This window comes from Cornus florida, unplaced genomic scaffold, assembly GCF_030987335.1.
Source record: "Cornus florida cultivar Cherokee Brave unplaced genomic scaffold, ASM3098733v1 CherokeeBrave_3.0.0_Hap2_Chr07, whole genome shotgun sequence".
NCBI lineage: Eukaryota > Viridiplantae > Streptophyta > Magnoliopsida > Cornales > Cornaceae > Cornus > Cornus florida.
The window spans coordinates 33,166,486-33,184,785 of NW_026775577.1; the positions used below are offsets into that span (position 1 = coordinate 33,166,486).

The 18,300-nt window shown below is 27.7% G+C and overlaps 1 protein-coding gene across 1 annotated transcript; it reads right to left on the minus strand.

Moving 5' to 3' along the window:
- Positions 1-7,440: 7,440 nt before the first annotated feature.
- Positions 7,441-9,151, minus strand: LOC132316546 (uncharacterized). Its single transcript, XM_059815022.1, has 4 exons — positions 8,972-9,151; positions 8,546-8,886; positions 7,722-8,410; positions 7,441-7,601 (listed from the first exon to the last, which is right to left on the minus strand). The coding sequence occupies exons 1-4, from the start codon at positions 9,149-9,151 to the stop codon at positions 7,441-7,443; spliced, it is 1,371 nt and encodes a 456-aa protein (XP_059671005.1).
- Between the last annotated feature and the right edge of the window lie 9,149 nt (positions 9,152-18,300).

Genomic DNA, 18,300 nt, shown 5'->3' on the forward strand with positions numbered 1-18,300 from the left:
AGGTCTTAGTCACTTCCTATATCAACAGGGAAGTAGGACTAATCAGAAGGTGGACGGTCGGTAGACAATACCGACATTGGTTGGAATTTTAATTCCATATGGATTACGAGTCGTGGATCACGCAAGTTCGATTGTGGACATCATTGTTAGTCGGGTTTGTGTTAGAGTGTCGTGTCAGTTCTATATTGCACTGATAACAGAGTTATAGTATGTGGTTAGCTCTTATAGGAGTAAAACACTCCTATGTCAATGGAGTTTTTGACAGTATTGAAGCAACAAGTATGCATTGCATTACTAGACGGGAAATTTGATCAACATATTATATTTGATCATAGAGAATATGCTTCGGATATTGATCATAAGTTGCATGAGTAATTGAAAGCATTACTTAGCTTTTCGGTTATTATCTGTGCTAATGTTGGATAGTATGTTGTACAGATCTCTCACAGGTTGGTTTGGCATGGAAGTGAGGTTATGTAATAGGACTTTGTCTTCTTTAAGGATACATCGGAGGAAAAAAAAAACTCTCTTTTGGTAATTATTGCGCGAGGGTTGGAGGCGGCAGTCGGAGGTTGGAGATAGTTGAACTTGTACATAGGAGTTTTCTATCAGGAAATGGTTGTTTAGGATGCTTTCTGTATTTGAAAGTAATGTTTTGGAGGAAGGTCAGTTTCACGTATTACACTGACTTTTCTAGGCTTTTATTTGTCGATTTAGGCAGTAGCCTATAGTTCAGTGTTCCCAACTTGTTAAGCGCTGGATGCATCGGCAATTTTGTTTGTGCTATCTTTTATGGCACTTAGAGGACTATGGACTTGTACCCTGCTATAAGTATTGGGTACGGATGCTTAGCTGTGCAATACAACTTATGTGTAGATTTGGTATTTCTTAACTAACGGTACCATAAAATTTTTGATAAGGATTTGGAATTTGGTGGAGCCCGTACATAGCAGCGGAATCCACTACGGAATGGAACTGAATTTAAAATAAAAGAATTCAGAGATTCGTGAATTCCGAGGACGGAATTCCTTTTGTTAGGGGGGAAGAATGTAAAACCCCTAATATTTAAAAAGGATATAGTTGGAATTTAAATTAAATTTTCTTTGAATTTTGTTTCATTTTTATTTAATGATGTGGATTATTTGGTTTATGTACATTTAAATGTGATTATTTAGTTTTGTGCTTAATTGTAATTGTCTATTTGTTTTAATTTAATTGTTTGTTATAATGTTATTATTTGGTGTTGTGCTTAATTGTAATTGTCTATTTGTTTTGATTTAATTGTTTGTTATTTTTTTTTTTATGTGTCGTATATTTAATTTAGAGTTAGGGTTTTATTTTAGGAGGTTGTGGTAGCCGACTTATAGTTAGCTGGGAATTAAAAATTAGGTCTTAGTAAGTGCTTATATATATATAATCTTTTACGTTTGCTAGGGTTAGGAAAAACAAAACCCTATTCACGTATTGTGAGATAGAGAGATACAGAGGCATGTAATGGTGTTTGAGGGAAAAACAGAGGGGAGCTTAAGACTGAGATAACCACCAGATAGGATTTCAGCCATGGACTGTGGGTTGAACCAAGGAAGGATAGAAGGAGTGTTGTTCATGTGAGGAACCAAGGAGGAAACAGAGAAGTTAGAACAGTGCGTGATCGCCGAAAAATCTAGGAAGACGGCGTAGAAATTTTTAATTCGAAAATCTCGAAGGCAAGTTTCATTCTATCTCTTTCCTATAAACTTGTGTTCTGTGCATTCTATATAGCCTCTAGGAATCTAATTTAATTTAAAACTGAGATTTATGCATGTTAGAGTGTCGTGTCAGTTCTATATTGCACTGATAACAGAGTTATAGTATGTGGTTAGCTCTTATAGGAGTAAAACACTCCTATGTCAATGGAGTTTTTGACAGTATTGAAGCAACAAGTATGCATTGCATTACTAGACGGGAAATTTGATCAAAATATTATATTTGATCATAGAGAATATGCTTCAGATATTGATCATAAGTTGCATGAGTAATTGAAAGCATTACTTAGCTTTTCGGTTATTATCTGTGCTAATGTTGGATAGTATGTTGTACAGATCTCTCACGAGTTGGTCTGGCATGGAAGTGAGGTTATGTATTAGGACTTTGTCTTCTTTAAGGATACATCGGAGGAAAAAAAAAAAAACTCTCTCTTGGTAATGATTGCGCGAGGGTTGGAGGCGGCAGTCAGAGGTTGGAGATAGTTGAACTCGTACATAGGAGTTTTCTATCAGGAAATGGTTGTTTGGGATGCTTTCTGTATTTGAAAGCAATGTTTTGGAGGAAGGTCAGTTTCACGTATTACACTGACTTTTCTAGGCTTTTATTTGTCGATTTAGGCAGTAGCCTATAGTTCAGTGTTCCCAACTTGTTAAGCGCTGCATGCATCGGCAATTTTGTTTGTGCTATCTTTTATGGCACTTAGAGGACTATGGACTTGTACCCTACTATAAGTATTGGGTACGGATGCTTAGCTGTGCAATACAACTTATGTGTAAATTTGGTATTTCTTAACTAACGGTACCATAAAATTTTTGATAAGGATTTGGAATTTGGTGGAGCCCGTACATAGCGGCAGAATCCACTACGGAATGGAACTGAATTTAAAATAAAAGAATTCAGAGATTCGTGAATTCCGAGGACGGAATTTCTTTTGTTAGGGGGGGAAGAATGTAAAACCCCTAATATTTAAAAAGGATATAGTTGTAATTTAAATTAAATTTTCTTTGAATTTTGTTTCATTTTTATTTAATGATGTGGATTATTTGGTTTATATACATTTAAATGTGATTATTTGGTTTTACGCTTAATTGTAATTGTCTATTTGTTTTAATTTAATTGTTTGTTATAATGTGATTATTTGGTGTTGTGCTTAATTGTAATTGTCTATTTGTTTTAATTTAATTGTTTGTTATAATGTGATTATTTGGTTTTGCGCTTAATTGTAATTGTCTATTTGTTTTCATTTAATTGTTTGTTATTTTTTTTTTTTATGTGTCGTATATTTAATTTAGAGTTAGGGTTTTATTTTAGGAGGTTGTGGTAGCCGACTTATAGTTAGCTGGGAATTAAAAATTAGGTCTTAGTAAGTGCTTATATATATATAATCTTTTACGTTTGCTAGGGTTAGGAAAAACAAAACCCTATTCACGTATTGTGAGATAGAGAGATACAGAGGCATGTAATGGTGTTTGAGGGAAAAACAGAGGGGAGCTTGAGACTGAGAGAACCACCAGATGGGATTTCAGCCATGGACTGTGGGTTGAACCAAGGAAGGATAGAAGGAGTGTTGTTCGTGTGAGGAACCAAGGAGGAAACAGAGAAGTTAGAACAGTGCGTGATCGCCGAAAAGTCTAGGAAGACGGCGTAGAGATTTTTAATTCAAAAATCTCTAAGGCAAGTTTTATTCTATCTCTTTCCTGTAAACTTGTGTTCTGTGCATTCTATATAGCCTCTAGGAATCTAATTTAATTTAAAACTGAGATTTATGCATGATAGATAGGTTGAAAACTGTCTGACGAGATTGTAACCATTAATTTGTTTTGTTTTGCATAAACTGTTTTGGTTATGATTTAAACTTCTGAAAATTAATTTGTAATGGAAGTTAAGGAGTTTCTAGGATGGTTAGGACATAAATTGAACCCTTAAAATCTTTAAGAAACTTAGAACATACAGTTGGAACTTTTGTAACTGAAACTGTCTTATGTTTTGTAATTGTAACTTGTTTTGGCATAAATTGTTCTGTTCTTGTTTTTAGTTTTTGACAAATAATTGGTAGTGGAAACAAAGGAGTTTTTAGGAGTATTAGGGCTTAAAGTGAACCCTTAAAATCCTTAAGAAACTTAGAACAGACAGTTGGAGTTTTCGCCGGAAACAAAGACGAAGAACAGAGGAAGCAGAGAAGGAAAAACGGAGGCTGGGAAAATGGAGGCGGCTCCACCCTTCAATGGAGGCTGCTCCATTGAAGTAGAGCCGGCTCCACAAGATGTTGAGGCGGCTCCAATTTTATAAAGTGCCCAGTACGTGGATTTTTGTTACTCCAGGGGTTAAAAGGCTAGTTTAAACTTGGATGGGGGTTCTTAAATGATGTTTATAACACCTTAAAGACCTAGGATTATTGGTGTAGGCTATGGGAATAGACATGATGAAATATAGAAAAATAATATGCATGCTGTCAAAGAAGGAGGAAGATTTAAATTGCTAGTTGTTTTAATAAATTAAGTAGACTGAATTGAAAGGTAATTATGGGATTTTATATCAATAACTTATATAACATTATTAAGTCACAGGAATGTTGGTTCCTACTATAGTTATAGACATCATGAAATTTAGATACTAAATTATATGTTGTCAGGAAGAGTGGAAGTTGTAATTGCTAGTTTCGCTTTAGAAAACTAAACGGACTAGTATGGAGGTGGTTTTGGCATTCAAATATAATGTGTTCAGTTTATACTTCTGTGTATCAATATATTATGCTCTGGAGTTATATTTGAGGGTTACATGACGTCATGAGATTTAAAGATTAACATGCATGCCGTCAAGGAGATAGGAGGGTGTGTTTACTAGCCTTTGTTTCAGTAATTCAAACGGGCTAGTATGGAAATATCGGTTGGGAATTTTAATATAATGTGGTCAGTTTAGAATTCTGAAAATCATTATATCATGTTATGGATGTTAATTGCTGAACTAATATACTTCCTGTTCTATCAATTATATGGGTAATGGATGGTTTAAATTGTTTATCATTATTCTAGCAATTTGAACGAATGTTCGTGATATTAATCATATACTAGATGTATAATAGACTCATACAAATATCTGATTTCTATTATGTTTGTCTTTGGATGTATTTGATATTCAATTGAGTGTGCATCATTTATGGATCATTTGCATTATATGTACCGGTATGGGACGGTGACATATCAGGGATGGATTAGAACAAAAAGCTAAGTCCTACCCCTTCATACATATGGAATGGATTAACTAAAACAGTTAACTCCTACATGGATGCATGTCCTGTCAACTAAAACAGTTGAACGATATAATGGATAGTTGCTTTATATTTCTGTATTAGGAAGGATTTAAATATATACTTATGGTGCCGTGATACGAGCTTGAGTCTCCTGATCATGGTTATGGTGCGTATATCGCCTAGGATTGATAACCAGGCCTGATGATGTTTCCCTTGTTGTTCTACTGGGTTGAGGCGGATTATGTGGGTTGGTGAACGTCCTATAGTGTGTACTTGTATCTATATGGACTACTTTAGCTATTGTTGAGCTATCTATGATATATCTGCGTATCGGGTTTATATATGGATTGTAGTAGCATGAAACTTGCATGTGGGCCTGACCCACCCTTATTTTTCAGGTGTTTAACAGTACCAGGTTTAAAGCTTGTTCATGGGGATGCAGATACAGTCACTCACTCTTCCGACTAAATAGAATTTTCTTTCTGACTTTAGTTTTGGATTTTAATTTTGTAAAGTTTTATCATTTGGGATTATTAGGGGTCCACTAGTTGGATTCCCGAGTTGTACGGAATTAAAGGTTTAAATTTTATTAAACTTTTATTTGGAGATTTTCGTATTTAGATTTCTACTCAGCTTATTATTTATTTTTTATTATTTTGTTTTGTATTCCTGCTTGCTTACATATTAACAGTTGGTAACCTTCGGATCTGTGCTCGGACTTGATCACCCGTGGCTCTAGAATCGAGGGGTATCATAGGCTGTCCTGTTGTGAATACGTGGGTACGAATGACATTGGTTTGTACGTTGTCTTTCAGTTTTGGGATTGCTTTCGTAGCATGTTGTATGGGATACTCGGAGATGTACTCCATAGTTATCCTGGTTTTGCCTTTTGTTTTGTTGGGCTGGATTTCGGGGATGAAATCCCTTTAAGGTGGAAAGGTTGTAATGACCCGGTCATTTTTCTTCATTTCCTTTTTCTTAGATTTTTACGGATATTTGTTTTTCCGTTGTCTTTTCTTTTCGGCGTTTGGTTTTTTGTCACTTGGTGTTGTCTCGAGTATTCAGAAATGATTTCTGAGACTCTTTCCTTTGGATTGACAACTTCCTTTAAGGACCGAGTCTTTTCCACATTTTTATTTTTTGGACACTATTCACTTTTCGTTTTTTTCCCGTTTGTCACTTTGTTGGCACAACCTCACTTTTCGTGTTCGGATTTGATTCCAGTTTTGCATGCACCCACAATATTTAAATTCCGTGCTATGTGTATTTTTACTTTTGTAGAAAAGTATGCTAGTTACTTACTCTTTCGTAAAAATGGTATGAATGCATGGTTTCTTAGAAACATTATTGATTTTTGGAGTTTTTGTGTAATTACTTAAAGTACTTATTTTTGTCTTGAGGACCACTTTGTAATTAAGTTTGCAAGATATTTAAAGGAGGGACCTACTTGCAATTATTTTTAGGCTATTTTGTGATTATGGTTTTAAAGACGAGTTTTTGTTTAATTGACCAAAGTTGTGTGTGTTGACCGTGGTGCTAGTTCACATCTATGTTACCTGGACTTGGGTACGTGTCTAGAGGTCGGATCCACCAATCTATTCAATTATAAGACATGGGGACACGGAATAAAAGTGTCCAAAATTCGGACACGGGTACTTGGACACGACATACAAAATATTAAAAAATGAAAAATCATATTAGTGATAATCTGATAGATTTAATCATATAGGCAACAAAACATGGCATAAGGCAGCAGACAGCAACTAACAAGATAACTTAGATAAGCAAGAGATGATGTTAATTCATAATTGTTAAATAAGTTAAATAACTAAATAAGTACCATATTGAATTGAGTCAATTGACTGAATTCTCACACTTGCACCACATAGATTCGGATTTCAGTCTTCACTCTTTAGTCACACAGCATACAGATACAACACCACAGGTCCCCGGTCAGACTCTGCACTTCAAAAGTTTGCACCTGAAAAGGCTGAAATATTATTTGAAATTTATGTTATATTGACATTAACATATAGTTATGAACTATTGAACTTATGAAAAAATAGAAAAAAATAAACAAATGCAAAATTGTTGAGTAGAACTGTATAAAGATTAAAGACAAAGATGTTAGAAACTTAGGAATCTTAGGACTTTAGAGTTTAGAATTTCATAATAAACTCAAAGACTTTAAACTTTAAACCATAAGGTCCATAATTATATCATTCATATCATAAAGTCAGACACTAACAAATTACCAATAGGCAATAGCAACAATACCAACTGCCAAGTGCCACCAACTACCAAGTCAGCAAGTACCAACAACTTGCAAGGCAACATTCCAAAAATTTAAAACAAAAGGCAAAAGTTATATCATAATTCATATGAAGAGATAACATAAGAAAAACAAAATCCAAAAGGTATAGTTCATCTTTTGCTTCATTTCTTCAATCCATCATTCCTTGTTGGAATTTAGTTAGTTCAGTCCCTAAGGTAGTACTCTTTTCAAACTCTTCATCAAATGTCATAAGCTCTAACTCAGGCTCATTGATGGAAAGCTCCACAAGTTCCCCAAAAGTATTATCATCAGTATCAAACCTATCACCACCTATTAAACAAAATAAATTAATAGTGATATAAAAATAAAAAAACAAAAAATGTAGTAGAAGAATATCTATGAAAGTCCTGTTGAAGATATTTAAATTTAAAAGTAAGTTTATGAACTTACACAAGACCCAATACTTTGTTGACCCTTCCTTGTATTCTTTCTTTTTTCTTGACAAGAGACGGAAGTTGCAATATACAAAGACCAAATCCTCAGCTCTACTTGTAGTCAATCTGTTTCTTTTGATGCTTTGAAGAAGAGAATATGTACTCCAATTTCTTTCGCAACAAGATGATGATGCGGGCTGTGAAAGCAACTCGAATGCTAAAGCTTGTAACATTGGTGTTAAAGCACTATGATTAGCCCACCATGAAATTGGTTCCTCAAACAATTTTGCATTAATAACATGAGGCTCATTAAAGTAACTAAATCCACTTGAAAAAGCTCCATATTCGATATAAACTTTTCGAAGATCATCTTGATTGCAAAATAATCGTTTGAAACATTTGCTTCTATTTAAAGAAACCTCTTGATCTTCATGTGGTGAGAGCCGTGGAACTCCATCACTTCCACCTCCAATCCAAGCTTCAATGTAGTATTTAGGGAACAATGAATGAGCCATACAATGCAGTGGATTGTTGCTTTTTTTCCATCTTGTCTCCAAAATATTGTGAATGATGTCAAAGAAATTAGATTGGCCAGTGAGCAGATCTTGGTTTTCATGTCCAAATATTCTATATTTAACTTTCTCAATCATTGTGTCCCATATATCATAAATCAAATGGAGAACAGGAGCATCAGTGTCTGCTAACCTTAGAAATTCAACAATAGGCTTAGTAAAATCCAAGAGATATTCCAAATTAGCCCACCAACTATCACTCACAATGGAAATTTTTACTTCCCTAGCCTTGATTTCAATTGCTGATTTTCCATCTCATTTTAGATACATTCTCCAACTTGGATCCATCACCATCTTCTCAAGTGCATCCTTCACTTCCCTCATGCGTTTTGCCATAATAATGCTTAATGCAAATCTTGTTTCCGTTATTTTTAGCAAACCCAATTCCGAGTAAGTGTTGAAAATTGAAAGTACCATGCCATGGTTAACAATGGAATTTCTTATATTTTGCACACTACTCACCAAATCAGCAATCCACTTACATTTAGCAAATTGAGGTGAATTTTCAGATGGTTCACAAATACTTTTTAAAGCTAAATTTAGGCAATGCAGAACACATTGAGTCCAAAATATGTGAGGATATATACCTTCAATTATGCCTCCAGCAGCCTTAAAGTTACTTCCATTATCAGTAATCTTAAACAACATTTTGTGAACCCACTTATTTGATCACGAGTTTGAACATATTTGCTACATAATTAGCATCATTTATGTTGCCACTTGCATCAACTGCCTTTAAGAACATTGCACCACCTACTGATGCAGCCATTATGTTTATCAGTGGCCTTCGTTGTCTATCCGACCACCCATCAGAACAAAGGGACATGGCTTTCTTTTTCCAAGTATCTTTTATCGGTTGGAGCTTGCGATTCATATGTGCTTTCTCATGTTAGAGGAGTATAGCTAGATAACTTGTTGTTGGCTAATGTGAGTGAATATTTTCTGAAGTGAGGGCACCTTGCCAAGTTGAAGGATAAACCAGACGCATAGAATATGCGAGCAGCTTGCTTATCTGCCATATCTCTTTGTGCTACATTAAATGCATTTTCCAGCACTCCTGGAGCTGATGCCCTTCTTTTTTTGCATTGCAACAAATCTGATCCTTTAGGCAAGGACAAATAATCTTCCTTCTTTCTCAAATTCAATTCTTCTTAAGCTTTTTTGCTTTCAAAATGGCTATGTTCCTTCTTTAATGCTTAAAATACATCATTATTGATAGACTTGCAAGCTTCAACCCCTTGATTAGGAATCTTTAATAAATGACCTTTGACTTTTGAATAAGATTCAGTAACCTTTTTGTTGCAGTAATTACAAGACCAGGTTTGTTTCCACCTCCACGTACTGGTAGGCTAAGAACCTTCACATGATTCCATAATGGTTTGTCATCAAATTCTGACCCCATAGCTTTTGATGATCGTATGTTTGCCTTTCCTTGAGATTGAGAGGACATTATATCCAAACTCTAAAGCACAAGTGTATATATAAATGCATGATATATTTAATGAACAGAATAAAACTTAAAAGAATAAATTATCAAAAAAAATTCTCAAAACTTAAAAGAATAAAATTATTCCAGTATTAGTTGATTCAGTTGTATCAGTTAATTCAGTTGTATAACCAATGAATGCATAAAGGAAATAGTATATATGGTTACTATATTCTTGGCAGAGACAATTGATTCTAACTGGCGCCTTCCCAAGTTACTAAAAGGTGGCTTTCGGATTTCTGACTATTGGCAGACAATTGATTCTATGAATAATGACCTTCTTCCTCTTTTTGTATGTCTTACTAGTTCTGCCATGAGAGAGAGAGAGAGAAGTTATATATACCTATTGTTATAAATTATAATGAACATAATAAAATTTAAAAGAATAAAATTATCAAAAAAATTCTGAAAACTTAAAAGAATAAAATTATTTATTGGAGGTGCATAAAATAAAATTATACAAGTATGTGTTGATTCAGTTGTATAATCATACAGAGAGAGAGAGGGAAGATATATATACCTGTTCAAGGGTTGTTTGTGTTGCAGTCTTGCAGATCAGAGTATATAGAATAGCAACATAAAAAATATACAGGTCGGAGTAACATAAAAATGGTGCAGGAAGAAGAGAGAGTAAAGATGAAAATGGTGCAGGTGCAGGAAGAAGAGAGAGAGAAGATGAGAATGGCGCAGGTGGCTGAAGCTCTTCTGAAAATGGTGGCGTGTAAGAATGGTGCACTGCTTTGAGCCACAAAATATGTCATAGTAACATTTAATGACTGACTAAGCCATCACCCCCAAACAGCCTTTTGATTGATATAAAATCTAATATTATATATAAAGTTAAAATTCAAACAACTTTCGCACCTGTGAATTTGTGATGATGTGAAGTCACAAAATTAGTGTATAGAATTAGCAACATTAATTTAATAATAAATATTTTATTTCTTTACCTATAAATGTAAGCAATTATTCTTAATTAAATGATGATGTGAAGTCACAAAATTAGTGTATGGAATTAGCAACATTAATTTAATAATAAATTTTTTATTTCTTTACCTATAATGTAAGCAATTATTCTTAATTAAATATTTCATTATCTAACTCAATTGATTACTATAGTCTCTCAATTACTATATAATTATCTATTGATTACTATGTCTCATGAACTTAATTACTATATAGTTATCTATTGATTGGTGATTATTATAGTCTTATTAGTTAACTATTGATTACTATAGTCTCATAAGTTCAATTACTATATACTTATCTGTTCATTCTTATAGTCTCAATAGTAAAGTAATGATTATTATAGTCTCGTGAGTTCAATTATTATATAGTTATCAATTGATCAGTGATCACTATAGTCTCGTTAGTTAACTTTTAATTCCATGTGTTTAATTATATAGTTATATAGGATCGCTATACTAGTATAAACTCCTTAATTCAATGTGTTTGATTCTATAGTTATATATAGATAACTATACTAGTGTGTGATTTTTAATTCAATGTCTTTAATTATATAGTCATATAGGATTACTATACTATTTTAGCCTCCTTAATTCAATGTATTTAACCATATAGTTATATATGGATTACTAAACTAGTGTGAGATTTTTAATTTCATGTGTTTAATTATATGGTTATATAGGATCACTATACTAGTATAGCCTCCTTAATTTCATGTATTTAATTATATAGTCATGTAGGATTACTATACTATTATAGCCTCCTTAATTCAATGAGTTTAATTAGGGCAAATATAATTCAATGTGTTTAATTATATAGTTATATATGAATCACTGTACTAAGTGTAACCTTCTTAATTCCATGTGGTGAATTATATAGTTAAATGCTTAAATATAAGCTTTTTTTTTTTTTTTAGTTAAATACTTAATTTTATTCTAATATTTTTGTAAATAAAATAAATAATTTAATGTGTAATTATTTATATAATTATCTTATTAATAATTGGGTATGTGAGATTTAAATAGAAAAGAAACTTAAGTAATATAAATTTAATTTTTTTGTTAGGATTCCGCATTCTGGATTCCTTATTGGATCTACGTTCGGTTCATCACAGGATGTGCTGGCCTAATTCTTGTCTAATTATTTTACTTTTTATATCAATTAATAAATATTTTTTTATATTAATAATTCTTGTCTAATTAGATTTTCTTTTAATATAAAAACTCATAATAAATAGATAAATAGGTAATTTATGTTAGAGTTTTATAGAAACTTTTTTAAAATCTCTTTTTATATCAATTAATAAATATTTTTTATATTAATAATTCTCGTCTAATTATATTTCATTTCATTAAAAACCTTATAATAAATAGATAAATAGGTAATTTGTGTTAGAGTTTATTGAAACTCTATAAATATATCATTGTCTAATGTGATAGAGTTTTATTGAAAATAAAACAGATAATTTGTGATAGAGTTTTATAAAAATTATTATTATTTTTTTAAATATATCATTATCTAATTATATTTTCTTTTATTAAAAAACACATAATAAAAAGGTAATTTGTGGCAGAGTTTTAGAGATATTATTTATTTTTTTATATCAATTCATAAATATTTTTTATATTTATATTTCTTATCTAATTAGATTTTCTTTTATTAAAAAATTCATAATAAATGCATAAATAGGGAATGGTATAGTTTTATAGAAACTCTGTTATAAAAATATTTTATTTTTTTTGAATATATCCTATTTAATTAGATTCCTTTTATTAAAAAAACTCATAATAAATAGATAAATACAGGTTACATGTGATAGAGTTTTAAAGAAAATAAAATAGGTAATTTGAGGTGGACTTATGTATAAATTATTTTATTTTATTCAAAAATATTCATAATAAATATGTAAATACAAGTTATATGTGATAAAGTTTTATATAAAATAAAATAGCTAATTTGTAGTAGAGTTTTATAGAAATTATTTTATTTTTTTCAATATGTTCTTGTTTAATTAGATTTTATTTTATTAAAAAACTCATAATAAATAGATAATGTCATAGAGTTTTATAGAAAATAATTTATGGTAAATTTTAAAGAAATTTTTGTATTTTCTTTAAATATATTCTTATCTAATTAGATTTTATTTTATTAAAAAAAACTCGTAATAAATAGATAAATAGGTCAAATGTGTTAGAGTTTTATAGAAACTCTTTTAAAAACTTTTTTTATATCAATTAATAAATATTTCTTTTTATATTAATAATTGTTCTCTAATTAGATTTTCTTTTATTAAAAAACTCAAATAAAAGGTAATTTGTGCTACTAACAGGCATGTGGTATAGTGGGTCTTGGTCAAGGGTTCAAACCTCAGTAGAGACAGTGTGTGTGAGTACCCAACTAAGAACGAAAAAAGATAAAAAAAAAAAAGGGTAATTTGTGGTAAAGTTTTAGAAAAATTATTTTATTTTTTAATTCAATTAATAAATATTTTTATATTAATAATTATTGTCTAATTAGATTTTCTTTTATTAAAAAACACATAATAAATTGATAAATAAGTAATTTGTGTTAGAGTTTTATAGAAACTCTTTTAAAATCTCTTTTTATATCAATTAATAAATATTTTTTTATATTAATTTTTTTTTTGTCTAATTAGATTTTCTTTCATTAAAATACTAAATAGATAATTTGTGTTAGAGTTTTATAAAAACTCTTTAAATATATCATTGTATAATGTGATAGAGTTTTATTGAAAATAAAATATCTAATTTGTGGTATAGTTTTATACAAATTATGTTATTTTTTAAAAAATATCCTAGTCTAATTAGATTTCATTTTATTCATAAACTCAAAATAAAAGGTAATTTGTGGTAGAGTATTAGAGAAATTATATTATTTTTTATATCAATTAATAAATATTTTTTTTATATTAGTAATTTTTGTCTAATTAGATTTCCTTTTATTAAAAAACTCATTACAAATAGATAAATAGGTAATTTGTGTTAAAGTTTTATTGAAACTGTTTTAAAAACTTCTTTTATATCAATTAATTAATATTTTTTATTTCTATTTTGAAATAAATATTTAGATAATTTGAATTTTATTAGGTGATTTTAATTTGAATTTTATTATGTAATTTGAAATAAATTTTTAGGGATTTTCAATTTTTTTTAGGTAATTCGTAATTTGAATTTTATGAAAACACTTTTATAAAAGTATTAGGTAATTTGTAATTTGAATTTTATAAGATAATTTGAAATAATTTTTTGAGGTAATATGTTTTTCAACTAATAAATATTTTTTTATATTAATAAATAAATACTAAAACACATATTTGAATTTTATTAAGTAATAATTTGTGGTAGAGTTTTAGAGAAATTGTTTTATTTTTAATATCAATTATTTTATTTTTAATAACAGATAGATAAATACAGGTTATATGTGATAAAGTTTTTAAGAAAATAATATAGGTAATTTGTGGTAGTGTTTTATATAAATTATCTTATTTTCTATAAAACTCTAACACATATTACCTATTTATGTATTTATTATGAGTTTTTTAATAAAAGAAAATATAATTAAACAAGAATATATTTAAAGAAAATAAAAAATTTCTATAAAATCTGCAACAAATTAGCTTTTTTTTTTTCTTTTTTTTTTTTTTCCTATAAAACTCTATCACATTATCTATTTATTATGGGTTTTTTTAATAAAATAAAATCTAATTAGATAAGAATATATTTAAACAAAATAAACAAGCTTCAAATCAACAATTAAAAAAATTGAATGAAAATAAAAATTTTATAAGTTACAAAACATTCAACACGTGCACTAATTTTTTTTTTCATATATATAAATATATATAATTTTATTTTATTTTTTTATTTTTATTTTTATTTTTTCTAATTGTTGATTTGAAGCTTGTAATAATAAACTTTACAAAAAATAGTAATTTTTGTAGCTCTTTTTATATTAATTAATAAATATTTTTTAATATTAATAAATAAATACTGTAATATTTTGAAATTGGTGGTAGAGTTTGAGTTGTTGTAAAGTAATAAATTCTTTTAGATATTTATATTAATACTGAAGTATTTATATTTTATTTTTTTATTAATTAATAATTTATTTTTTTATTTTAATACTGAAATATTTGAGTTTTGCAAAGTAATAAATTCTTTTAGGTAATTTGTAATTTGAATTTTATTAGGTAATATTTAAAAAATTATATATATATATATATATATATATATATATAATAGTATAGATTTGAATTTTATTAGGTAATTTGTAATTTGAATTTTTTTAGAAAATTTGAAATTTAGTATAATTTTAAATTTACAACAGAAATTCAATTATATTAATTTTTAATTAAATTTTGAAATAGAAATTCAATAATACTAATCATACATTAGATTTAAATTGATATAAAAATTTATTATATGGAGTTTGTGATGTTTTGGAAGACCCTAGGTTATATTTTATTTTCTTTAAATATATCCTTTTATAATGCGTTAGAGTTTTAAATAAAATAAAATAGGTGATTTGTAATACAGTTTTATAAAATTATTTTATTTTATTTTAAAATTTCCTTGTAAAATTAGATTTTTTTTAATTAAAAGGTAATATGTGATAGAGTTCTATTTTTATATTAATTAATAAATATTGAAATTCTAAAATAAATATTGAAATTCTAAAATTTTTTACACCTTTATATTTTATTTATATGTATTATTATATATTTTCTTTAAATATATCCTTCTATAATGTGATAGAGTTTTAAAGAAAATAAAATAGGTAGTTTGTAATAGAGTTTTATAGAAATTATTTTATTTTCTTTAAATATATCCTTATCGAATTAGATTTCCTTTTATTATTAAACTCATAATAAATAGATAAATACAGGTTATATGTGATAGAGTTTTAAATAAAATAAAATAGTTAATTTGTGCTAGAGTTTAGTTATTTTGTGTTAGAGCTTTATAGAAATTCTTTAATATATCCTTGTCTAATTTGATAGAGTTTCAGTGAAAATAAAATAGGTAATTTGTGGTAAAATTTTATATAAATTATTTATTTTCTTCAAATATATATATCCTTGTCTAATTATATTATATTTTATTTTATTAAAAAAACTCATAATAAATAGATAAATAGGTAATATTTGTTAGAGTTTTATGGAAAATATTTTAAAAACACTTTTTATATGAATTAATAAATATTTTATAAATTAATAATTTTTGTCTAATTAGATTACCTTTTATTAAAAAATATCATAATAAAAGGTAATTTGTGGTAGAGTTTAAGAAAAATTATTTTATTTTTTATATCAATTAAAAAATATTTTTATATTAATAATTATTTTATAATTATAATTTTATTTACTAAAAAACTCATAATAAGTAATTAAATAGGTAATTTGTGTTAGAGTTTAATAGAAACTCTTTTTATATTAATTAATAAATATTTTTTATATTAATAATTCTTGTCTAATTAGATTTACTTTTATTAAAGAAAAAAATTACAATCAAAAGTAAACTTATAAAGAGTACAATAAAAATAAAAACTAAACAAAATAGAATAATGATACTTCTAAAAAACAAAAAGTAAAGAAAAAAAAAAAACAATAATGACTCAAAATAATAATAAATTATGAATGAACCAAAAATAAAAAAATAAAAATCACAATCCAAAGTAAACTTACCAAATCAATCACTTCTAAACATCAATTAGAAAGAGAAAAATAAAATAAAACAAATAAACTACTTCTAAACATCAATTAGAAAGAGAAAAACAAAAATAAAACAAAAGAAAAAATAATAATAATGCTTCTAAAAATAAAAAGGAAAGAATAAAATTAACAATCAAACCTTCTCAATATAACAATTTAAGAATAACAAATTTTGAACCATCTAAAGTATAATTACAAAGAGTAAAATAAAAAAAAAATTTAAAGGAAAAAGAAGAGTGATAGTTCTGGAAAAAAAAAACAGTAATGACTCAAAATAATAATAAATTAAGAATGAGTCAAAAATAATGAAATAAAAAAATGAAGAAAAAAAATCAACCACTTCTAAACATCAATTAGAAAGAGAAAATAAAAATAAAACAAATCAACTACTTCTAAACATAAACATCAATTAGAAAGAGAAAAAAAAATAATAACATAATAATAACTTCTAAACATAGACATCAATTAGAAAGAGAAAAAAAAATAATAACATAATAATAATGCTTATAAAAAGAAAAAGTAAAGAAAAAAAATTACGAGACCAATTTTAAGGAGAAAAGAAAAAATATGCACGCCATAAGTTTGACCTAATATATATATATATATATATATATATATATATAGGTAATTGAAATTTTATTAGGTAATTTGTGTTAGAGTTTTATAGAAACTCTTTGCACGTTTAATAATAGTATATATATATATATATATATATATATATATATATATATAGATATGCTGATTCTATCTCTTTCTCTGTCAATATATTTTCTTCTCTATTTATTTATTTATTTTTTAAATTAACTCCCAAAATATAAGTAGAAAATTAAATAAATAATTATTATGATTTGAATGGCCTATTTTACTTTCTCTACCAATCTATATCAATACATATATAGGATGTCCGTAACTAGCATAAGTAACTTCAATTGAGGGCACGGCAAAATAAAAAAATAAATAAATAATAACATAAATCTTCCCTTTCATTTTCTTCTTTATTTATATATTTATTTAATATATAAGGAGTATTTTTTTTGGGATAAAGTATACTTCCCTAATTCAATTTCCTTTTCTACTTCTCTAATTCAATTTCCTTTTCTATATCAACCTACTTTCTCCTCCATCAACTACTATATAAGAGCTAAATAAGTCATTATTCCTTTTCTTCAGTCTCAAAATTATCCAAATATTGGAGCCAAAAACATTATGCAGGTTCAAATTCCATTCTCTCTAAATTTTGTTTATTGCATATTTTTTTTTTAAAATAAACTTATTATAGTTTTCTTTTTTCTTTTGTTGGATTGAATTTTTTTAGCTAATCAATATATATTTCGCATTATGCATACGTTTAATATATATTGAATATGTTGAATGGAGTCGAACTGTTGATTTAAAAAATATTATACCAATATTCACAAGAAACAATTTCTCAGAATTTGATTGGTGAGCTTCAATTAAACAGTTGCTCACTCTATTAACTTAAAATTAAATCAAAATCAACGGTTGTTGACTCTTGTTTATTGTTGCCCAGTTCGATTATTATAAAGTAATTATTATCATGCATAAATCAGAGTTATGAAAGCCATAAATTGCATTATAAGTTACTTGTACCATAATTATGGTGGTTCGTGAAAGTTTTCCTTTCTTCCATGCTATTGATTGATACTCATATTTTAACTTAATGTGACATAAAATTAATGAAACATGTGTCATTATAATATAAAATAATAAAAATAAAAAAATTTGAGGGGTTATTAGAATTAAATGTCAGTGTGATCCAAATCTCCTTCCCTCCTGTTACTCTTTTTGTCCCGAAGGTAAATAAGAAAGGGATGGAAAA